At 40.4% G+C, this 24573-nt stretch overlaps 1 protein-coding gene and 1 non-coding gene across 3 annotated transcripts in view; both read right to left on the bottom strand.

Annotated features, from left to right (window-relative positions):
* The window catches only part of NPSR1 (neuropeptide S receptor 1), a 151765-nt gene that overhangs the window by 20218 nt on the left and 106974 nt on the right, over nt 1-24573 (bottom strand). Inside the window, exons 4-6 of one of the 2 annotated variants that reach the window (XM_025464607.3) lie at nt 19430-19523; nt 13292-13493; nt 1677-1753 (exon numbers count right to left, since the gene is read on the bottom strand). In XM_025464607.3, the coding sequence (XP_025320392.1) occupies nt 1677-1753; nt 13292-13493; nt 19430-19523 (373 nt within the window). The remainder of the gene's footprint in view (nt 1-1676; nt 1754-13291; nt 13494-19429; nt 19524-24573) is intronic. The other variant, XM_035698367.2, reaches the window with a different exon arrangement.
* Nucleotides 4271-4377, bottom strand: LOC112670919 (U6 spliceosomal RNA). The gene has a single exon (XR_003143297.1). It is a non-coding gene; the product is annotated as a U6 spliceosomal RNA (small nuclear RNA).

Genomic DNA, 24573 nt, shown 5'->3' with positions numbered 1-24573 from the left:
TGCTCTTGTTCTTCTAGAAAAGCCAGGGTGCAGAGACTTAGACCAGTGAGAGGGAGTCTGTGTAGAGGATCTGCATGGAGGCCAGAATGAGTCACCAGCTGAATGATAGGTGCTTCATGGGCAGAAAATTTCCAAGCAGCTTGCATACACCTCCGGGTTACTCTCGTCAATCATTGTGGGAGTCAGCTGCCTATAACCGTGTGTCCCACCGGATGAGAGGTTGTCAAACCTGGTTGCACACTAAAACCATCCAAAGAGCTTTTCCAAAGTAATGATGCCAGACCTCACTCCAAACGGAGTGAATCAGAATCTCTTAGACAGTCGTACCTGGATATTGGTGCATTTGAAAGTTTCCCTAGGCAATGCTCTTGTGCAGCCAGCACTGAAGCCCTGTGCACAAGACTGTTGGCTTCCCATAGTCAGAAACCGTGCTATTTATTCATTTGGCGTTCCCAGTTCTTTGTACTACTGCTGACATTTGGTGAACACAGCAGAACTGAACTGAATTCAGATGAAGATGCCAAGACTTACATGTCTCTGGCAATTTGCCTAGAGAAGGGACATAGATTATTTGCGCCCACTTGGGAATCCTTTTGACTGTCTCTCAGTCACACTGGAAGAAGTAGCTTTAAGAGGGATGAAAATGAGCATGGTCTTGGTCCAGGAAAGGTATTAGTTCAGAGTCTGAAAAGAAGAGGACTTTGAGATCATTTAGTTTGTCCCTTATTATAACCTCTTGAAGGCCAGAGAGGTTAAATGACTTTGCAAGGTGGCACAGCAATTAGTGGCACTTTGGGAACAGAAACCAGCTCTTTGTATCCCGTATCTGTGTTATAGCTTGCTGCTCTTGTGTGAGTACATGTGGGTGAGTATGTATATGCGGGTGTGTATAAATGTGTAAAAGTGTGCATGTGAAGGACTGGGTGTGTGAAGGGGTACAAGCGTGTACGAGGAATGGGAGGAGGTGGGGAGCCTGAGGAGAGAACTAGTCCCATTATAATCAGCAGAAAACCAGGAGCCCTCCCCCTCTTTTTCTGGCATGTGGTTCCTTGCCAATTCTCTCCAGGTTGGTCTCCATCAGGTCCAGCAGTGTTGGCCTGGGAAGCAAGGTAGGCCTCCAGGTCCTAGCGCCTGTCACGTGGGACGTGCTCAGCACTAAGTTTTACTGAAGCAGAATTTGGGGAAGGGCCATTGTGGGTGGTCTCAGGCTCATTCCGGGCAAGTTGGTGTGTTAGGAAAGCACTGACCATGCTTTGCTTGCCTTAGGGTCCAGTATTGTTCTGTGGATGGACTGCAGTTTTCTCCATCTGTAAGTTCAAGCCATGTAGAAATGTCTATGCCTGTGCTTCACCGAATGTGTGCTCCTTGGACAGACCTCTTTTCAGCCCAGTGTCCTACAGGGTGTTCCTCTTTGCCAGGCCTAAGAAATCAGGGCGACCTTTGGATCCTGGCACCCAAAGGCCCCCCTTCCGTCTTAAGTTTCCAGGGAGGCCACATGAAAGAGGCAGTACCTGCCAGGGGAGCCTTTGGTGGGTCTGATCTGCTCTCGGGGTCCTGGTAGGCAAGTGCAGCTTCTTGTATTCAGGCAAAGCACAGGCAAGCTCATTTTTGCTAGAGAAAAACCACTGGAAAAGCAAAATTACCCAAGAGTTGGGTAATGCTGATCAGAGACTTACCTGAGCAGTTGGAGATCACTGTCTCGTGGGCTTTGCTCTTAATCCAAATGGTTCGGATCACAATGGCATAGATGACGCTGTGCAAAGGACCAGAGGTAATATTAATATGGCTGGTGGGTCCCTACTGTGAGGACACACAGAGAGGACCACTCCCAGTTCCCTGAGGGTGAGGTAAAGAGGAAGGGGTTAAAATCATGCCAGGTCCCTATCTTTGCTGATTACAGAATTCCAGCAGATTACAGCTACCTCTTTTTTAACTGAGGAGGCTAGGACCTGGCAAAGTGAAATGGTTTCTCCAAGATAACTCAGGTGGTTAGAAATATAGCTGAGATTAGAATCCAAACTCAGGGTTTGGGGTCAGAGAGGTTTATATTTGTAACCAGCTCTTCTACTTGCTGGTTGTATGACTTGACCTTAGACACTCTTTAATGTGAATCACTCTAGAATGTAGTGATTCTTGCCTCTCATGTCCATGCCTTTGTGAGATCCCCTCCCCTTGAGTGTGTTGGGATTTGTGACTTGCTTCTGATCCATGCATTGGGCTGAGGTGATAAATGTCTGTAATCATGTAAGACTGTAGTGCCTGTCTTGCTAGCATCTCTCTCTGTTGCTGCCATGAGTCCTATAGCTCCAGAGAATTAATTCTGTCAAGAACTCAATGGGAACCTGAAATAAGACCCTTCCCCAGTTGAACCTCTGATATCCCCCAGCCCTGGCAGACAGACACCCTGATGGCTGACTTGCTTAAGCAGAGTTAAAGCCTTGCCCAGTTAAGCCATGTCTAGATTTGTGACCCCCCAGCAACTGGAGGTAATAAACCTCTGTTGTTTTAAGTTACTGGGTTCGTGATAGTTTGTTAGCCAGCAATAGATAAGCAATACACTAACTGATACAGGCTTAATGTCTGTATCTCTATCCCTAAGGTTATATCTTGAAATCTTAATGACTGAGATGATAGTAGTAGGAGGTAGAGCCTAGGAGGCGCTTAGGTCCTGAGGGTGTAGCCTTCATGAATGGGATTAGTGCTCTTACAAAAGATACCCCACAAAGCTCGGCAGCCTCTCCCACCTGGTGAAGACACAAGGGGAAGTCCGCTGCCCAGAAGAAGGCTGTCACCACCATCTGTCCAGGCTGGCGCCCTGATCTTGAACTTCCAGCCTCCAGCACTGTGAGAACTAAAGTTCTGTTGTTTATAGATCGCCTCGTCTGTAGTATTTTGTTATAGAAACTAGAACAGACTAAGGCACTGGGCCTCTGTTGACACTAAAATGGAGTTAATAACACAAACGTCTTATGAGTTTTTTGGGATCAATTGTGACAACATTGAAGATGCCAAGCACAGCACTGGGAAATTAGCAGAGACTCAATAAATGCCATTTTCTTTCCTCTCCCTCTTTCCCATGTTTCACATAATATCACACCTCCTGTAGCATAATATAATCTATACCTAACAGGAAAACAAAATGTTAATGACTCAAAAGCATTGGCAAATTTTGTCTCTTTTGATAAACACAGAAAAATGTATACTCTTCTTTAATTACTTATTTGGTGCTTCTAATATATTAAGGACCTCAACTAAAAACTTTGGGACAAAGCATTGCTTCACTTTAGAATGGCACAAACTCCCCTCTAGAGATTTACTGGTTAAGACAAAATCAGAGCTCTGGTCTGCAGTGGCTGACAAAGCACTAATTGTTTTTAATGATCTTTAGCATATAACTTAATTAATGGCTGTTAAAAACCTTCTGCTCATTCTTGCTTTTCCCATTCTTGCTTAGTGAACCCCTCTGAGTGATCCAGGTGAGCTTTAGGCCTTTTTGGAATATCCCCACTCTTTCTCATATACCTGTCCAAGGATTTTTCTGGAATTTGTATGTCTACATTAAAGAAGACATGAGGAAAAAACTGCTTGTGAGTCTATTCTTTACCTTAAGCTGGACATGTGTTATAGCAGGGAAACTTATTCCCCAGATAAATGAAATGCAAGGAAAGGTTACAACCACCACGAAACATTGATTATGTATTACAATAGCAACCCTAGTGCTAAATCAATCAATAATTCAAATATTTATTGGCCATCAGCCATATACACAATGGAAAATTAAGAACGGCCTTATGTGTTAGGGGTTTGGGACTAATCTCCCTGCCTCATCTCCTTGGGACCCATAGGGCAGGTGGAAAGCAACTCCTTTATAAGTGGGGTACCCCTTTATTACCCAAATCAGGTCATTGTTCAGAGTGAAGCAGTCATGCATAAGAGAAATCTCTGAATTGTATTTGTCTCCTTCTTCTTCCTTGTTTCTTTCATCAGCAAGTTCTGTGGTCTGTCCCTTCAAAACGTCTCCGTGATTTGTTCCTTTTTCTCTATGCCTGCGCCTCATCATCAGACCAGATCCTTACAACCTCGTTTTTTAAAAATTGTATTTTGATATGAGTTTTTAATTGTGATAAAATAAACATAAAAATGTATCACTTTAACCATTTTTTAAGTGCACAGTTTGGCGGCATGAAGTACATTCACATTGTCATATAACCTTTCCCACCATCCATCTCCAGAATTTTTCATCTTCCCCAACTAAAGTTCTGTAGCCATGAAAACTAAGGAAGCCTTCATGAATGTTTGTGTCATCCTCATGCAGGGGCCATACTGATCTTCTCTGTATGATTCCAATTTCAGGATGTGTGCTCCCGAAGTGAGTACCCCTTGTGACATCTTGTCTGATTATCGTGATCTTCTAATGCCCCTACTCGGGTACCATCTTGAATGTCCATGCCTTCATCAAGGTGGAGCTCTAGGACAGAGAGTCATTCTCTGGCTTAACCGCCCCCCCCCCCCCGCCCCACTGCCAGTATCTCCACTTTCCTACAAGATGATATCCAGTCTCTTATATTTGGGATATTCAAAGCCTCCCCAAATCTGCCTCTTTATTCCTCACCTTTACTATCATCATCCTGCTTCCCTCCCCTCCACCATCTCTCAATGACCTTTCTCCATATCATCGACAAGAGTGGCCAACAGGAACAGGTTGACAAAACTAACCATGACTTCATACTTCATATGGAGTTGACTTTGGGTGAATCTGAGTTCCAGTGCCTTCCATCTCTCTGTGTCCACTTTGCTCTCTCGTCGAAATGCATTTTTAAACCCATTCTTCATATATCACTTAGCTATGAGACCTTTCTGAGCTGTCCCTGTTCCTCAATGGTAATCAGCTCCCCCCCTCCTTGGGGCTTCCATGCTGGCATAATACATAATACTGGTCACATTGAGTCTTGTCTATGGTGGTCATGTCGTAAAGATTAGCAGACCCATAAATAGCCCATTCTCAGAAACAGAGCAGAAGAATAGCATCTCCACTCTTTTGGTTCAACTTCTTTTATGTCTTCAATCTACTTTCATTCTCTCAACAAATGCAGCTTTTCTTCAAGCTTCTTTGAAATATAAAAACTGAAAGATCACCCAGATTGAAGAAAGTATATCTTATCCGTAACCGGCTGACTGAATTCTTGATTTTATGGAAGACTATCCAGGCACAGACCCATTTTATTTCATTTCCTTTATAGAGGCAGCTCATGATGGGGATAGAGTGAGAATCCAAGCCAGAGAAAGACTTTGCAGGACCACCTTAGGAGGATGTCTGAATCTGGTTCCTCAGTCCTGGTTCTGTATTATGTGTAAGAGGTGTCCAGGATACAGAACAAAACTTTCGCTCTTCCTCTGAGACACAACAGACAGCATTTCACTCAGACTATCAGTACTTCACCCCTGCAGGACTCAGCTCAAGGTACTGAGCACCAACTACCCTACCTATCTTCTCTATGCTTGACCTTGTTGGGGCTTCACTGGACAAGGCTCTTTTTTCTCTTCTCCTAGCAGGGGCATTAAGAATACCCCCTAGTCAAAAGTTCTCTCTCCTTCATTATTAATTAATTCATTTCACTATATGTATTTGAGGTCTTACTCTGTCCCAGGCACCTGTTGAGCCATTGTGGATACTGTGGCAGAAAAATACAGAGTCCTAGCCCTCCTGGAGTTTACATTGTATTTGTGGAGATAGATAATAATGAAATGAGGACACAGTAATATATCATTACAAAGGAGAAAAATTCTAAGAAGATAAAATGTAGGGTGAGTATATAAGAGGGGACCTGACTTGTTCTGGGGGTCAGACTTCAGTTTTGAGAGATTCAGTGACTTGTCTGAGTTCACACAGCTAGAAGATGGAACCATAGTCTGGGTCCTCTGACTTCCAGGGCTGTTAACTGACTTGCTAAGGCTCCTCAAGGGAATGTGCTGGGTTACCTATGCTATAGATGGTTCTAGTTATTTTCTGAATGTCTTCTTTGATTCCTATACTAGGTTAGCATCCCTGCTGTGGGTACCCTAGGGCCCTCTATTTACCCTCCCACAGTACTTATCACAGTGTTAGAACTCCCTTTTTAATTGGCTGCCTTCTCTGTTACACAGAAAGAGTCTTAAATTCAGACATGTGTATCTTGTCATTTCTGTGTCCCCCTTACCAGATATAGGGTATGGCAGACAGTGGGTGCCCTATGGATATTTCTAGAAATAATGAATACGTGGGGAGAGGCAAGGGGTCAGGGACTCAACAGCATCTCTGTATGTAGTTGGGCTTTGGGAGACATGAAGGCAGAACTAACTTTGGGGGGAGAATGTAGAAACAGCTTGATACTTAAGAAACTCAGAAAAATATGAAAGTCCTGATATACACATTCCATTGGCACCATGTTTAATGGGCTTCCAGGACAGAGAGGATCAAAGGATGCCTTTACTAACTCGCTGGGTACCACTGAAATAACTGAGACTTCCTCATGGTCCCAGAAGAAGAGCTCACTCTGATGACTTCAGTAGTTCAGATGAATTCACTGATGTCTGGAAACAGCAAGTACAGGCAGTTGGGTATCTGTTAGGATACTTTGTGTAGCAAGATACAGAAAACACCCAATTCAAATTGTTCTAAGCAATGGGAATATTTCTTATTCCCCATAATTGCAACTTCAAAGGGTCAAAGCTGAACTTCAGAAATCTGCGTTCTTTTCATCCGTTCCTCTTTTCTTTTCAGTGCAGGTGTCTCCCTGAGTCAGACTGCGCAGTTCCGGGTGTCAATCCAGACAGCAGTGTCCAGAAGACGGGAAGCCGTCCTCTCCTGGACTTGTTTTCTGTGAATGGGGAAATCTTTTCCAAAGGCTCTTCCGAAGACATTCCCTCACATCTCATTGGCTAGAATTGGTCATGTGGTCATTCCCAAACCATTCCCGCATTGAGGGGAAGGGCTGCCTTGAGTGGCTTATTGTGGGGAGGGTATTGGAAATCCAAACACAAACATCTACCCTAACCTAGTGAATTAGTGACAACGGCTTTTCAAAAGATCTCTCTTGCCACCCTCAGAGATATGTCACTTATATATGTCATTTCCTTATATATGTCATTTCCTTCACTAATAGATGGGTCATTCTCCTTGACCTTGGACCTCCTGCCCAGGGACAGTACTGTTCAGACTCCCGGGGCCCTTTTACCCACCATGGTCTTGAACTCCACTGGGCTGTACCAACCTTAGCCTGGGACTTTCCCACAGTCTGATCTCTATTCTCCAAGCAAAATAAATGGATTTTTTTCCCCGCCATGTAACAGGAGTCAGTGCTCCATGACAAATGTGCTTTTTTCCACTTATTCCTTCGCAATTGTTGGTCATGGATCTTTTATGCTTCTATCTTTATGTCGCAAAGATAAAAATGATAGAAGAATAGGAAATCAATTAAGTCACAAGAAAATAACCATGGATAAAGTAAAGCAATTACACCAGCAGCTAATAACCTTCCTAGCAACAGTTAGACAGTCATGTCAAGTAAATTTTGAAATAACAGGAGTTGTGTTGACCCAGAAAAACAATATATTGTCTTTATTGTCAGTCGCTATGGTTTCAAATCCAGGGAGCCTGATTTAATTAATGACAGAAGAGCTAAATCTTTATTCCTTCATGGCTCTCATGAGGGTTTGCCGCAGACAATACAACTCTTCCTTCCTCTCTCCTTTCCTCCCTCTCTGCCTTTCTTCCTCTCTCTCTTCTTTACTTCCTTCCTTCCTTCTGTCCTTACACATATATTTAGGGTGGATTCACCATATACCAGAAACTGATCTAGGCACTAAAGAGCCAGAAATGTCCATATCAGGGGTGTGAGTGACCCGGTGGCACCTCTGTCCTGTGGTTTATCGCTCAGGTCTGCATTGTTCATTCAGCCTAACATTTACAAAGTGAGTATCATGTACGAGATTTGGAACCCAGAAATGAAGGCATGAAGCTCTATACTCAAGAGCTGCAGCCACACAAGCAGGTGATTCCACTCCCATGAAGCCTTCATGGTGGCCCAGACGAGCTGAGGTGGGAGGCTATGGGTGAACACCTGAGGTACTGCTTGGCTGAGGACTGGCAGTGTGGTCCATGTGGAGTCAGTATGTAGAGTGAGACATCAAGAACATGAACTGGGCTGCCAGAAACAAGGCAGCAAGGCAGGGAGAGTGTGGAGGAGTGTTCAGGTCTGAGGAAGGATGTGCACAAAGGCAGAAGGGTGAGAGTAGTGAGGGGTGTCCCTGTTTGTTATGACTGGAATGGCGTATGCAGGGGTGAGCATCAGTAGCCTTCCTGAAATAGCCAGGGCCCCTTTGAGAAAGACAAGACATCTGTCTTAACAGATATTAAACGATGTAAAGCTACAGTAATTAAAACAATGTAGTATTAGCGGCAGGAAAGCCACTAACTTAGTTACTTGTGTATTCTCTCGTTTCTTAATTATGACAATTACTATCAACTGAAAATAAAACCATGTGCAAAATGAAGAAGCAAATGACAAACTAGGGACATATTTCCATCATATAAAAAAGGAAAAAGTTTATTGTATAAAGAATATCTCTCAAGATAGAGAAAAAAGAGGGGGCGCCTGGGTGGCTCAGTGGCTGAGCCTCTGCCTTTGGCTCAGGTGATCCTGGGATCCTGGGATTGAGTCCTGCATCGGGATCCCCACAGGGAGCCTGCCTCTCCCTCTGCCTATATCTTTGCCTCTCTCTCTATGTCTCTTATGAATAAATAAATCTTTATTCTTAAATTTTAAGATTTAATCTTAAATCTTAAGATCTTAATAAGTCTTTAAAAAAAGGTAAAAAAGAAAATAACAAAATGAAGAGATTAACAAGTTCAGAAACAATAAGAATACTTCTAATGTAAATGTGCATATGATGGAATTACCATTTCATACCATGTAGAAAAAGTGGATTATTCAGTATTCAGTAAGTGGTGTTGGGACAAATGACTTGGCATTAAAAAAATAAATTTAAGTTAATTCATAAATAACACCGAAAGTAAATGGTATTGGGACATTTGGAAAATCAAATCAAAAAAAGATTTATTTATTTTAGAGAGAGAAAGAGATAGAGCACAAATGGAAAGGGGAGAGGGAGAGAGAATTCCAAGCAGACTCCTCACTGAGTGTGGAGCCATATCAGGGCTCCATCCTATGACCCTGAGATCATGACCTCAGCCAGACCATCAATAGGATGCTTAATGGCCTGAACCACCTAGGCGCCCCAAATCAAATATGTTTTTTAAAGCTTGGGATTTTTTTCTCCCTTTCCCTCTACCTCTCCTGCTCATTCTCTCTCTAAAATAAATAAATATATTTTTTAAAGTGATATTTTTAATGTACTCCCAACACTGAAATTATTTTCAAATAACTGAAATAATAGATTATTAAAAAGTTAAATCATAGTAAAGTATGTGCAAGGAGCAATTTCCAAGGAGAGAAATGGAAGGAGGCAACAATGTAAAGGAAAGCGTGAGTAGATGTGAATACACTGCAATGTGAAAGGTCTGTGTATTACAGAGAAGCCGTATACATTTCATTCACATTTCCACATGCATTTATATAATACTAATAATGTTTTGCATAGTACTTTCCTATGATTCTTTTAACTCTATAAACAACTTGGCTTTCTCCTTTCTAATTTTTGGTATTCGTGCTGTCTCCCCTTTTCACAATTATGTCAGTCTTATCAACTGAAAGCAAAATAAAACCATATTCAAAACAAGAAGGCAAATGACAAACTAGGGAAATAGCATCAATATATGAAAACAGAAAATATTTATTATTAAAGAGTATCTTTAAAAATAAAGAAGAGAGAAAACAAAATTGCGAAAAATGGGTAAAAGAATGAGTAAGTAATTTTTTAAAAAAACAAAAATGATAATGTATAACTTAAATTTTTTCTATCTCATCTGTAATGAAAAAAATACAGGGGCACCTGGGTGGCTCAGTCTGCCTTCGGCTCAGGTCATGATCCCAGGGTCCTGGGATCAAGCCCCATGTCCAGCTCCCTGCTCATCAAGGAGTCTGCTTCTTTCTCTCCCTTTGCCCCTCCCCCTGGTTCATGTTCTCTCTCTCTCTCAAATAAATAAATAAAGTCTTAAAAAATACAAATTAAGGGATCCCTGGGTGGCTCAGTGGTTTAGCCCCTGCCTCCGGCCCTGGGGTCCCAGGGTCAAGTCCCACGTCAGGCTCCCTGCATGGAGCCTGCTTCTCCCTCTGCCTGTGTCTCTGCCTTTCTCTCTCTCATGAATAAATAAATAAAATCTTTAAAAAATACAAATTAAAACAACTATGTGAATTTTTTGCCTATCAATTTGGTAATGATATATATATAATCATGCCTGAAGAACAATGAAACAGGAAGCACAGTTAACAGAGTGAATGAACTCCTAATTTGAGTTGTTTTCTTTTTTTTTTTTTTTTTTTTTTTTTTTTTATTTATGATAGTCACAGAGAGAGAGAGAGAGGCAGAGACACAGGCAGAGGGAGAAGCAGGCTCCATGCACCGGGAGCCTGATGTGGGATTCGATCCCGGGTCTCCAGGATCACGCCCTGGGCCAAAGGCAGGCGCCAAACCGCTGCGCCACCCAGGGATCCCTTGAGTTGTTTTCTTTCGTCTACTTAAGCTTGGGATTAAGAGTTTACTTTACCTAAAAGAACTATCAGAAACAGAATCAAGTTCAAGAGTCCAAAATGTGGTTAAGAAGGAAATGATGAACCTTAACTCTGAGAGGTATCAAACAGTAGCAAGTTATCCCAGGAACTAGTTGGAAAACAAATTCTTCACAAGATTCCATCCGGGCCTGGTCTTGGATCAAGAGAGAGGAGGAGCCGAGAGGGGTGTAGGATGCCATATTCCCCAGAGAGAAGCTCTTTCTTCGACAGGAGGAGCCTGACCACAAAAGAGTGAAGGTCATAAGTGAGCAGATAAGAATCACTTCAGGGAAGCTTGTGGTCGGGAGGAGGTCACTGAATCTTCCTCATTCTACCACAGCTGGGAGCAAGGAGCACTGGGCAGGAGTCAAGGAGGCTGTACTTCGATGAAGGCTGAGTGCAACTCGCTTTTGAAATCATCCCTTTCATCATCATATTATACTTTGCTTTTCCCAAGGGCACTATGAGAACACCCAAGGTGGGTTGTAGGCAAGTCTGAGAGGTCCTAATGGGAAGAAGCAGCTTGAATTAATGGGGGAAGAAATATGGACAGGCAAAGAGTCACATGATGGATCTGGCCAGACAGCACATTGGGAGCCATGTGGTTCACAAACTCTATTCACCCTGCTGAGCAAGGGTTTGGACTGATTTCACAGGCTGATGGAAAAATCAATCAGGAGAGAACAAGGACAGACGCTGCCCACTGAAATCGATGCGTCGGTTGCCTGTGATGGACGTCAGGAGCCACTTCCTCCCAGATGCTCACCCCTTGCCACTAGCCGCCCTCCTCCCCACATGCCCCTTCCAATGATGCTGCAACTTCCCTTTGACTGGTTGTCTAAATAACCTTCATCTTTCCTTTAGGATTCCTCCCAAATTTAACTTGGTGGTGAGGAGGCAGTACGTTGATATAATGCAGACGTCAATTTGTCAATTCAGCAGAGATGACTGACAATCTCCCATCTCAGCAAGGCTGCTGGGCTGGCTGTGGGATCCCTCTTTGGCCCAGCTCCACCTCTGATGGAGAGCAAGTCATTTTGCTTCTTTTAACCCTAAGCCTACTTTTGTGAAAAATTCAGCGGCTGGACTACGTGATGGATAACTTTTTTCCAGCTATGGTGTTTTATGAGACTAAAGCTGAGCAAAGAGCAGGAACATGGGATTCCCATTGTGTCAGGGGAAAAAAAAAACTTGAAAAGTATTTAATACCCTTAACACTTAATCCAAGACATGCATATTAAAACAATGAGATATTTTTTGAAACGCCTATGTTTGGCAAAGATTTAATAAAGAAATGATACCGCCTTCCACTGGGTCAGGAGAAGAAAACTCAGGGCTCTTTTTTTTTTTTTTTTTTTTTTGCTGTTGGCAGGAATACACCTTTTCTGGAGGGCAGTTTATGAATATGCATCAAAAGTTTTAAAATGAGCATCATCTTTGATCTAGCAATTCCAGTAGAATGAATTCTGAAGGAATAATCAGAGACTCATGAATAAATTTAAGTACAAAGATTTCTATCACAGTATTATTTATGCTCTCTGAAACCAAAGGCTGATCTTCCTTCATCCAGGACAAATTATGGGACACACCATGGCCGGCTTGAGGGCACTCAAAAGATGCAGGATCAGCTTGGCCGTGCAAGCCCTTGACATGCCGGTGTGTCCCTCAATCCCCCATCCCATCCACCCACGCAGAGTCACAGTCAGAGGTGATCCTGCCGCATGACAAGTGGGCCCCTGCCTTTCCAGGCAGTTGTGGTTTTCTCTGCTGGAAGACCATCTGTGGCCACCATTGGCCGCAGGGCAAAGGGAGATCCTATGGCTTGGCTGTTAAGGCCTTTATAATCGAGGCTCACCCCACCAGAAAGAGCTAACTACCAACTTCTTTCCTATCCACTGACATTGCCTGCCTGTCCTTTCCCTGTTGCCATACTTCCTCTGACCCCCAGTCACCAGGACACCTGCTCCCTTCCCACCTTTCCATTCTCCTATCTGAATTCTTCCCTCCTTCAACAGTCGCTTCCAAGAAGTGTCCCCTGCCATTACCTGACCTCACTGCACACACTTCCTAGCATAATTTTCTGTGTGTGTAATGCCTTTTATTCTCAGTTTTGCCTATCTTTTCAATTATAATAGAAGATCTCCGAAACTGGTACTATGTCTTACATTTGAAAGACTACATGCACTAGGAGAAAGAAGAGGGTATGAATTCAGAAAGACCCGTGTTTAAATCCTGTGTGTGATGTTGGGCAGGTTACTTAGCATCTCTGAACCCGAGGTTTACCTTACAGAAAACAGGGGCAACAGTAGTGGTTTCATAGAGCTAAAATGTGGTTAATGGTATAATTGTTAGCCACTGAGCAAAATGCCTGCTCCATAATACATACTCAGAAAATATCAGTTCCCTCCTCTTTACTCTACTTTGGAGAAGTTGGGCTTAACACATAGTAGCTTTACATGAAATCTTGTGGTCTGGCCCCTTCCTTCAAGGACATAAGAACAATGAATGACCTGTAGGAGAGGAGAGCAGGAGCTGGCGAATCAGGAAAGTTTCTGTGTGGGTCTGGCCTGCTGGCCTCTTACCTGATGATTGTCAGAGGGATGAAGTACACCAGGAAGGCCACAATGGTCATGTACGGGGTCCAGTAGGAATCATCGGGCCATAGTGCCCAGCACTGAACTTCGCCGTTGGGGAGTTTCCTTTTCCCAAATATGATGAGGGTGGGAATGGAGAAGAGGAAAGATAGGCTCCAGGCAATCATGACGAGGACCTTGGCTTGCTTTTCTGCTCAAAGGAAAGAGAAGTTGGATGGTTTGTTCATGTAGACACCAGAGTCACTCAAGATGGGGACAGTATGGAAGGTAAGTGAGAGACAAAGAACAGGTCCACATCTTCACTGGTTGAGAGGCATGGCTGGGTGGTCAGACAGGGAACATTGTAGAACGTAATCTAGTTTGGTAGCGTAAGTGTCAAAGGAACAGATCAGTGTCCAGGCAATAATGGAGGAGAAGTGGATTAGAAGGGTTCAGGGAAATAAGAAAATGTCTCTACCAGCCCCAGGCCCTAAAGTTCCCAGAAGGAAGGCTGAGAAGCATCCTCTTCAGAGACATTAGGAGAACCAGGGATCTCGAGAGGCAGAGGGAACCTACTGTGATGTTACTGAAGATGTAAGGGAGTGGTTTCCTGAAGGAATGGAGGATAGTATGGGATGGGAAGGAAGCAGTGGGAGTTTGGTTGCAGAAACAAACACAGGGCAGGATGGCCTTAAGGGAGCAAGTGATATATATGGCTGGAGGAATTTTCTTCTTGACCAGAGGGACATGATGCCTATTGGGTTTCTACAGGCCTTGGCAGCATTAGTAACCCCTCCTGCATGGTCTCGTTCTTTCATTGGTTAAAATACAAAGTTTCTCTCCTTCTGTAGGTCCTACAGCCTACAGACTTTTAAGGGTGATCTTCAGCTCCTGGGCTCCACTCATATTCCACTGGATGGGTTAACAATGCATTCACCTTTGGAAGGGCATGGGCATGGAAAAAATCAGATTAAAAGAATATGAAACAGTGCTTCGGAATTAATTCTACCAGGGTACGAAAAATGTTTCCTCAAAGCACACATAGGGCAGATGGCTGGAATTACTTTTCGCATACTGCTGCTGGGCTGTCCTGGAAGATCCCCAGTCTCAGGTCTTTCCGCAGTCAGGTGTGTGACCAGCAAACAACAGTGGTGGCAAGACTATTGGCCTTCTGGCCTGCTGAGCCCATCTGCCATGATGACTGACTGCTCAGGGCTCAATACTCAGGGACAGAACAGAGGAAATGCAGCTTGAGTATTAGGTGGGTCACCTCCTATTATCTCCAAAATGGCCTGTGTCTCCCACCTGTAGAAAGGCAGACTTCCTGTTCCATTTGTTCTTGCCCAAGTCTGTACTTCTGTCTTAGCGCTCTCCCTTTCATGCATCATGTATACCTTCTTTGTCTTATATTTATTTATTTTTTTAAAGATTTATTTATTTATTCATGATAGAGAGAGAGAGAGGCAGAGACACAGGCAGAGGGAGAAGCAGGCTCCATGCCGGGAGCCCGACTTGGGACTCGATCCCAGGACTCCAGGATTACGCTCTGGGCCAAAGGCAGGTACCACACCACTGAAGCCACCCAGGGATCCCCCCTTCTTTGTTTTTAATAATAAAAGTTACACATGATAATTACAGAAATACTAGCAGAGAAATATAAGCAAAAAGAAGGGGAGAAGTCCATAGGGGCCCCATGCAGAACTAGCCAGCCCCAATTTTGATGATGCATTCATACGAAATATATAGATTACACAGATAAAAATTAGAACATAATATACATGCTGGTTTTCAACCTGACTTTTTCTCTGAAAAAAAAAATCATCTCCATCTTTTATGTCAAGGAAGTCTTTGTAAAAAAAAATTTTATGGTATCTTTTCATGTCTGCATCTATACAAGTGGCATCCAGACTTTCAGGCAGTAAAAGCTTTTCATCAAATATAATTTTACATTGAGTCCAGTACAGGATGCCTAGATAGCTCACCTTGAGGCCAGGTGACAGCCAGAAGCTTCCATACCTGTCCTGGAGCAGGTCTACAAAAATAAGTCCTCCTGGGTCAGAGTGTGAAGTGTAATTTGAAAAGCACTGATAAAAAATTTTTTCCATGGTTACACTAAATTCCCATTTTATTGATAGCCTATTATAAAGTATTTAAAAATTTCCAATTATTTTATTATGAATAATTTATATGTATCTCTTTACAGTGCTATTCCCTTAGGATAAACTCTTAGAAACAGATTTGACAAATGTTATTAAATTTCTTCCAAAAGTGTCTACAACCTCTGCTCCCACCGGAAGTGCTTAGACATGCCTATTTCCTTATACTCTCCCAATACTGAGAGAATTCTTTCTCTTACTCTTGTTCTATCAGCAGTAAGATTTCACATCCAAATGTCTAATATTGCAGCTCTTCGGTTAGTGGTCAAAAGAGCATTTCTATGTATCGTTCATTCATTTTTCATTGCTTCTTAATACTGTTCATGTTCTTTGTCCTCTTTTTCAATTGGTATGCTGTTATCTCTTTGCCAGACTTCTTTAGAAGAAGGATTTTCTATTTGTCATTCTGTGTAAGCATGTGTACAATGTTTATTATTTGTATGAAGGGTTTTTAAATTTTGATGTAAACTACATTTATTTCCCTTATTAATTATGCTTTTGGTATTATTCCTAGAAAGAGCTTTCCTTCACCAAAAATAAAAAAGTTTTACCCATCCCCATTCCCTTTCAAGTTTAAAATGTTTACTTTTTCAATCCAAGTGGCATTTACTTTGTAATTGGCTGTGACAAATGGCAGTCCAATATTTTTTTCCAATATTTTTTAAATGGCTAGACAACTATACTAACACCCTAGACTGAGTCATTTGTTCTTTTCTATTGATTGGATATGCCATCTGCTTCACGTACATTATTCAAGTTTCAGTATCATATTGCTTAAATTATCAAAGTTCTATATTATGCTTTAATATCTCACACTAAATATTTCCCATTATTAAGAGAGGTTTTCCTAATTATCTTCATATCTATTTATCCTACGGGGCCTTAAAATGCCAACTTCTGTGGAGTTGCTAGCTGAGGAAACTACCACTTTGGTAAAAAGCAGTAAAATATCAGGAAGATGTGGTCTCTCCTTCCCCTTTTCTTCCTTTGGTTTAGTTGCCATCACTTGTGTCTGCTGGGCCACTAGTGACTTGTGTGGTTACCACCTGAGCCCTTCTCCAGGAAGAAGCTGCGTTGCCCAGTGGGGAATTTCTTTCTGTGGCCTTCTCCTTGTTCAGTCACATAAACCCTTAGCTCTGCCCCTCATGGATGCCCTTAAATTCCATGAGCTGTAGCACCAGGTGACCCTAGCATAGAGCTCCCTGTTCTCACCTATCACCTGGCCACTAAACTCCTATACCACCACACAGGCTTCCTGGGGGATGTGGTGTCCATGCTTCATCTGTTCCATGTGTGCTGGGAATTCCTTGAAGTTCTGGTGTTTGGATGGCTTCTTTCCTTGGCTCCCATCCAGCTGCTCATCTCGTTTATTTCTCTTTCCTCCATGACTTCAGTGGGATTGGGCAGAGAGGAAGGGAAATGGCTAATGTCTATTTCCAAGTTTTTGTCTTTCCCCGGAGGTATTGGAGATGATTATTTCCCAAGTACCCCACACCAGACCTCTATTAATTTTGTAGTGAGGAAATAAATTGCTTTCCATCTTTAAAAGAACACTGTAATATTCATTGCTGCCTTTTCTGTAATTTAGGACACTGTTCATAATATTGCAGTGTCTCCTAGAACTAGCCATATTTGCCATTAGCTAAAGAGTTTTTTATTTTATTTTATTTATTTTATTTTATTTTATTTTATTTTATTTTATTTTATTTATTTTTACCTAATGAATATGATGAGATGGGTAACTGACCATATATACCTTCTGGCTATTGGTTCCCTAAACCTCTATCCCTGACAAATGTCTCAGGATACCCCTCACATGTTTCCTTCTACTTAATTTCCCTTCACTCATATTTTTGCAGCTGGAAATACTCTGGTATATGCATTTTTTTGAATGCCTCCACTGACTCTTTCGTGGAGCCTGCTGGGCATAAATAAATAGATGAATAAATCAGTATATCACACTTTTGCATAGATCATAATATGTCTCTCCCATTTCCCTTTATCCCACTCCTTGTTTCCTTCTTTATCATAATCACTGGGACAATGGAAATGCCCAGAAAACTTGGTGCTAGTCACATACCTTCACACACACACACACACACACACACACACCCCAAAACAGACAAAAACAACCCTAGAAAAGGCTGAAAAACAGGTGTAAATTCTATTTTTAAACTAGTTTTAATTGCACACAACACATCAGTATACCTTCTTGTATGTAAGTCCCTGTGGTCACTAGGGCTAGTCCAAATCCTCCCATCTCCAGAAGTGAGGACTAGTTGGTATGTTTCCTTGCAAGCAATTATTTATTACTTTTTTTTTTTTTTGTACTGTCCATGGCTCTCTCACCTCCTCAGTGAGAGGCAGGATATGCAGTAGGCAAAGATACCTGAGCTACTGCCAGACCATCTTGGGTTTAAATTTTGCCCCTGCACCTACTAGCTGTGTGATCTTGGACAAGTTGCTTTAACTCTCTGAACTGTAATTGTGCAAGCCGTAAGATTCAGATAATAAAAGGACCTATCTCACAGAGATGTTGTCAGAATTAGAGTATTTAACATGCTTAAAGAACTTATAATCATGAATGGCATCTAGTATACAATCAATAAATTTAAGCTACTGAAACTTCTACATTCCTCCATTGGAGGAGTTTCTGCTATTCTAAGGCATGCTACAATAAACAACACATGTTCATACATGCATGTATGTGGGTGTTTGCTCAGAGAAGATACCAAGAAGTAGAATTTCTATGTCAAAGGGCTGAACATTTTATATTTTAATTCGATATTGGTAACTTGCCATTCAAAGGATCTGTGCCACTCTTGTCTGATATATTCAATAGTATCTGATGACATTAATTCTACTTATTCTAAAGTTCTACTTGTTCTGTTAATTTTCCTTCTTAGTTGTAAATGCTGCAGAATGGTGTTATGAAGTATTACCTATTTTCCACAGTTTGGCTTTTGTAGCATTTTCTGTGATATTTGATTGTATCTCACCTTTGTAGTCAAGATTTCATATTAGTTCTTCATTTTATAAGTTTTCCCAGGCTGCTTGGGAGAGTGTGGTACAGGTCACTAAACACTGGGTTCCTACTTGCTTTCAGGGGTCATGGAGGATGTGGGCTCTGCCCATGGGTAGAGTAATGGACAGGTAGTCTTGGGACTAGGTACCCACCATCCCTCCAAAGAGTCATTGTTTCTTGGAACCCCACACTTTCTTTTCAAATCCACCACCTCCACTACTAAGAAGAAGAGACCTCCATCTCTGCTGCCCCTCTGAGAAGGGGGAGCACAGTGGGGAAAGAAAATATGTAGTGATGGGCCTTCCTCCTTGTGCTCCAGAGATTACCCTGCTGGTTTCCTCGAGTCCTTCTTGTTCTAGGTTTTTACATGATCTATTTAGGAAGTACTCTTAATGCTTCACCCATATCACTGTAGCATTGTTTGTGGGTATTGTGAGCTGTGTGGTTTCAGCCTTTCCTCTGACCCATCTGCTTCCTTCTCCCGGGGATTCTTCACTATGATTGGATCAAGGAGAATTTTCCTTGTTTCCAATATTAGTATCAATTAAAAACATCTTTCCAATTATCTCTGTGGTTTGGGAGTAAGGAGGGCAAGGTGCTTGTTTCTGGAAAATGAGCAAGTTGAAGTGGGAGTATTCATTTCTTGAGAGGGGTATATGTGTCAACACAGCTCTAAAGGAAAAAAACCAGAGGCATTAGGGTCAAGGTAAATGGCTACAAAGTGGGCCCAGCAAACTACCTTCCCTGGTAGTTTTGACCATTCATAGGAACCATCAACATTTTCCCAGGCATCCTGCTTCGCTTTCTACATCTTTTTGACAATCAGACCCATGAAATAGAAAGACAGTAGAGAAGAAGAAATTGGGAGGAAGAAAACCATTACTAAGAGGATAATATTAGTGAAGACAACCCTACCCTCTCCCAAGGATGATTTCTTAAGGATAGCACTTGATTGAGCCACCTTACCTCCTTGCAGGAACTTCATGGGATAGACGATGGCATGGTATCTGTCTATGCTGAGGGACACCAGCACATAGGTAGAGGCATAGAGCAGCACAACCTGAAGACAGAAGCAAGAGAAGGTACGTGACTTCATAGAAGTGAGAGAATGCACATAATGGAAAGAGGAGTGTTTGGTGCTATTTATAACCCTATGAATTGAACCTAGGGAGGGATGAAGTTTGGGCTATGGAGAGAAATGACTGACTCCTTATGTCTAGAAGCAGATTGCTGTTCTTGGAGCTGGACTTGTCATTGCTAGTGGTGACCAGTGAGAAAGCTTCTAACCTCACTCTTCTCACTCATTCACTTGGCTTCTTGGGGACTCCACACCTCAGGGTCAGTCTCTCTTGACATTTGCATGTACATTTGTTCATAACTGACTTTTAAAGCTAAACTAATTTTCCCTTCTACAACTGACATTCCAGAGTAATTAGAAAGAAATGTTCATTTGCCTTTTATCAGTGTGAGTTGTTGAGAGACAATGGGAGAGACCTGGTTTCCAGGAGCCCATGTGTTTTTTTGAATCATTATCATCATCTGCGTTGACAGTCTCAGAGCTCACTTCCTCCTCCACTTCTCTAGCAGAGCTGTTCATTACGGATCAGTCCTTGGGTTCCCTCTTCCTCCTTCCTACCTCATCTATTAACCTTACACAGGCCCTTTAATTATCTTAAGTACAGTGTTATTTGTAGAGTTTGCAGAGAAGAAAATTGGGATATAAGAGGTTAACATCTCTTGTGTGAAGAGCATAATCAAAATGTAATTAAATGAAATATCTCTGAAAGAATGATCAAGGTGGAAAAATTTCAGGTAATTTTGAGCCTCATTTCTACCAAGTGTCCAGCTATATCTCTTTTTTGTAAACTTTGGGTCAATTTCAGAGCAGGGAAGAATAAATCAAAGACAAAAGTCTAAAGGTGAGTGTCTGAATATCTTTTAAAATGAAATAGAAATACCATGACTTTGGTAATAACTTTTGTCGGAATTTATACCTTATTGTTCTTTCCCTCACTCAGACAAATAATAATCAACTATATTGTTGTTCTTTATTATTTTTATTTCTAGAATAGTACCACAAATACATCCCAGAACTAATGTTGTGGAAGATGTCATAGGGAGGAGGTTCTGAGGGTTGATTAGAGATTGAAAGCTCTCCTGAGGGATATAAGAAGAGATTCTCCTCTTGCTAAAAGGTGCTACGTGGATGGAGAGAAGAATGATGTCCAAGTTTAATCTCCCAAAATTAGACAACCATTTTCCTAGAGAAAACTAGGATTTCTATGTATGATTCAAGTATTCAAAATTGTTATAGCTGGCCACAAACAGCTCAGGAGGGGGCATTCAAGGAGGATGGGAAAGAAAGCTCCTAAGGGCAGAACTCTATAGGGTGGAATGTCATAGTAAGAAGGTCTTAAGAACCTTGACCATTTTGGCTGTGTTGAGTGAGGTGGCCGACACAAGTTCAAAATTTGAAGCAAGAGGAAAGTTCACAAAAAAGAGTGCCTGGAAGAGCAGGAAACATTAACAAAAAGAGATGCGTTTTGAGATACAGTAAAAAACAGTAGTTAATTTCAAGGGTCTTCAAACATCTAGGCAGGGTAAAAAAAAAAATTAAAGGTTACATAAAAGGAAAGCATTTCAAATTGTCATGCCTCTTTTTTACCAAAATAAAATGCCAGAAAACAGCATAAAAACATGTTCAGAGTTTTGAAAGGAAAATTATGATCCAAGAATTTTGTAAATATCATTTCTGTGCCAAGGCACAGAATAATTTTCTTAGATGTATAAGAAAGTGTAACATCACATAATCTCCTGAAAAATCTTCCCTGAGGAATATTTGTGCTGATTGAGCATTGTTTCAAAATTAAGAACTCTAGAAGAGAGACAGGATTGAGTAATAACAGCTATGGTAAGCGATGTGTCCAAAAAAATCCCACAACATGTTTACAAAATAACTATGAATATAGTTAGGAAACATTCCAAGGAAAAATCTTGGGAGTTGAGTGAGAGGAGGGAGTATAAAGAAAGAAATCATGTCATATATTGTCATTTGGACATTTTAGTCATCCCTTTTGCTTTTTACTTTGATAGAGACACATTAAATTTAAAAATTAGAGATAAGCTATTGTAGTAAAACAAAAATGGAGAAAAATTACTTATTAGTTTCTTATGGTTATTATAACCAATTACTGCAAATGTTGTAGTTTAAACCAACATAAATTTACGCTGTTACATTTCTAAAGACCAGAAGTCCAAAATCAGTTATACTAGGTCAAAATCAAAGTGTTGGCAAGGCCACCCTCCCTCCACAAGCTCTGGGTCAGATTCTTCCCCTTTTTTCTTTCAGCTTCAGGTGACTACCAGGTTTGTTTATGGTCACACCAATCCCACCTCGGGTCTATGGTTACAATGCCTCTTCTTGTCTGTCAAATCTTCCTCTGCCTCCCTTTTATAAAGGATACATATGATTACAATTAGATTCATTAAGATAATCCAGATTAATCTCTCCATTTCAAGATCTTTAACTTAATTACATCTCTAAAATATCTTTTTGCCATATAAGGTAATATACATAAATTTCAGGAATTAGGATTTGGATTTCGGGGGGCATTTTTTCAGTTTACCTCAATTAATAACCAAACAGAAAAGAAAAAACATGCAAATAGGGAAAAGGTAACCAGAATGATTAAAACGAAGTGACTTAATGTGCACCAAACACTATTTGTCTCAATAAATATAAATGGCTTAAGCTCCTTGACTAAAACAAAATCTATGTACAAAACCTTTCCCAAAATCTAACTGCATATTATGTGGAAAACAAACCTCTAAAACAAAATAATTATCAAAGTTTAAAAATACAGTGATAGCCAAAGGCATACCAAACAGCTAAAATCAGAAAAAGGCATTTATTAAATACTACTATTAGAAAAATTAAATTCAAGGCAAATTGCACCACATAAGATGAAGAGATTCTTTTTATTGATAAAAGATACAATATAAAATGCTGATAGAATATTAAAAACTTATATGTAACAAGTAACATAATACTAAATACATATAACTGAGATATTCAAAGATTTACACAGGATGAAGCACAATAATATATAGATAGGAAAAAGTAAACACACTTTAAAAATAATACACATTATTGTAAAATACCTAGGCAGCATTTAAAAACTGGTCATAAACTAAACTACCAAGGAAAAAAAATCTCTCAATAGATTTCAAAAATTATACAACATATATAATTTGCATATTTAAAACAACAAGCAATAAAAGCTGAAATTAGTATCATGTTATTTTTTTTAAATACCACTTGGAAATTTAAACACTCTTGTAATTAACTTGAGTCAAGAAGGAAATCAAAGTACAATTATAGTCAATTCATAAATGTCAACAATGAAAATTCTACACATCAACAACATATGGGATACCATTTGGAGAACAGATGGCAGCTTGAGGACATATGTCTGAATTCTCACTACCCCACCCCTCAATTCTGACAAAAATGACCTAGGAAATATAAAACTAAGGAAAATCTTGCAGAGAAGTGAGACTTGAATGCAGTAAACTTAGAAAAATTTTATTTAGAAAAATACCAGATTGGATCCATGTAAAGGAGGATTCCTGGGTTGAGTTAAAAAATTAATATACTTTATTTTTTTAGAACAATTTTAGATTTAGAGAAAAAATAGACCAAATATTACAGAGAGTTCCTGCCTCCCTATCCACTTTTCCTTATTATTAACATCCTTCTTTAGTGTGATCCATTTGTTAAAATTGATGAACCAATATCAATACATTATTACTACTCAATGTTTTTTACGAAGCTTTACTCTTTGTGTTGTATAATTCTATGGATTTTTGACAAATGCATAATGTCTTGTATACACAATTCATACAGAAAAGTTTCACTATCCTAAAAATCTTCTGTTTTACCTATTCAATCCTTCCAAATTCCTAGCAACCACTGATCTTTTTACTGTCTCCATCGTTTCCCTTTCCAGAACATCATATGGTTGTTATCATGCTCATGCAGCCTTTTCAGACTGACTTCTTTAACTTAGCAAAGTGCATGTAAGATTTCTCTGTGACTTTTCCTGGCTACATAGCTCATACTGTTTTATTGCTGAATAATATTCCATGATATGGAGGTACCAAAGTCTTTTTTTTTAATCCATTCAGCTTTTGAGGAACATCCTGCTTCTAATTTTTGACAACTATGAATAAAATTATTATAAACATTCTTGTGGAAGTTTTTGTGTGAAGGTAAGTCATCAACTCAATTGGTTATATACCTAGGAACATAATTGCTATATTGTATGACAAAAGTATGTTCAATTTTACAAGAAACTTCCAAAACATCTTCCAAAATGGCTGTACCATTTTGCATTCCTACAAACAGCACTAGCATTTTGCATCATCAGTTTTTTGGATTGTAGTCATACTAATGTTAGTGCTGTCTCGTTGTTTTAATTTGCAATTCCTTGATGCCATATAATGGTGAACTTCTTTTCATATGCTTGTTTGTTATCTTTATTATTTTTTTTAATTTTTTTTGTTATCTTTATATCTTCTTTGGAGAAGTGTCTGATCGACCTTTGGCTCATTTTTAAGTGGGTTGAGTTTTAAGAGTTCCTGATACATTTTAGGTGCAAATCCTTTGTCAAGTATGTGTTTTGCAATTATTTTTTTTCCCCATTCTGTGCCTTGTCTTTTCCAACTCTTAACAGTATCTTTTGCAGAGAAGTTTTAAATGTTCACTTTATTTCTTTCGTGATTTTACTTTTGGTGTCATATCTAAAAAGTCATTGAGAAACCCAAAGTCCCCTAGATTCTCTCCTTTGTTATCCTCTAGTGGTTTTATAGCCTTGCATATTTCATTCAAATCTATAATCCATACTGAGTTAGTTTTTGTGAAAGGTGCGAGGTCTTTAGTTAGATTATTATTCTTATTATTTTCTGTGGATACCAATGACTCCAGCAGTATTTCTTGGAGAGGCTATCTTTTCTCCATTGAATGTCTTTGTTCCTTTTTCAAAGATGAGTTGACTTTCAGTGTGCATTTGTTTCTGGGATCGCTATTCTGTTCCACTGATCTATTTGTT

This window comes from Canis lupus, chromosome 14 (genome assembly GCF_003254725.2).
Source record: "Canis lupus dingo isolate Sandy chromosome 14, ASM325472v2, whole genome shotgun sequence".
Taxonomy (NCBI): Eukaryota; Metazoa; Chordata; class Mammalia; order Carnivora; family Canidae; genus Canis; species Canis lupus.
This window is presented reverse-complemented; position numbering and strand designations above follow the sequence as displayed.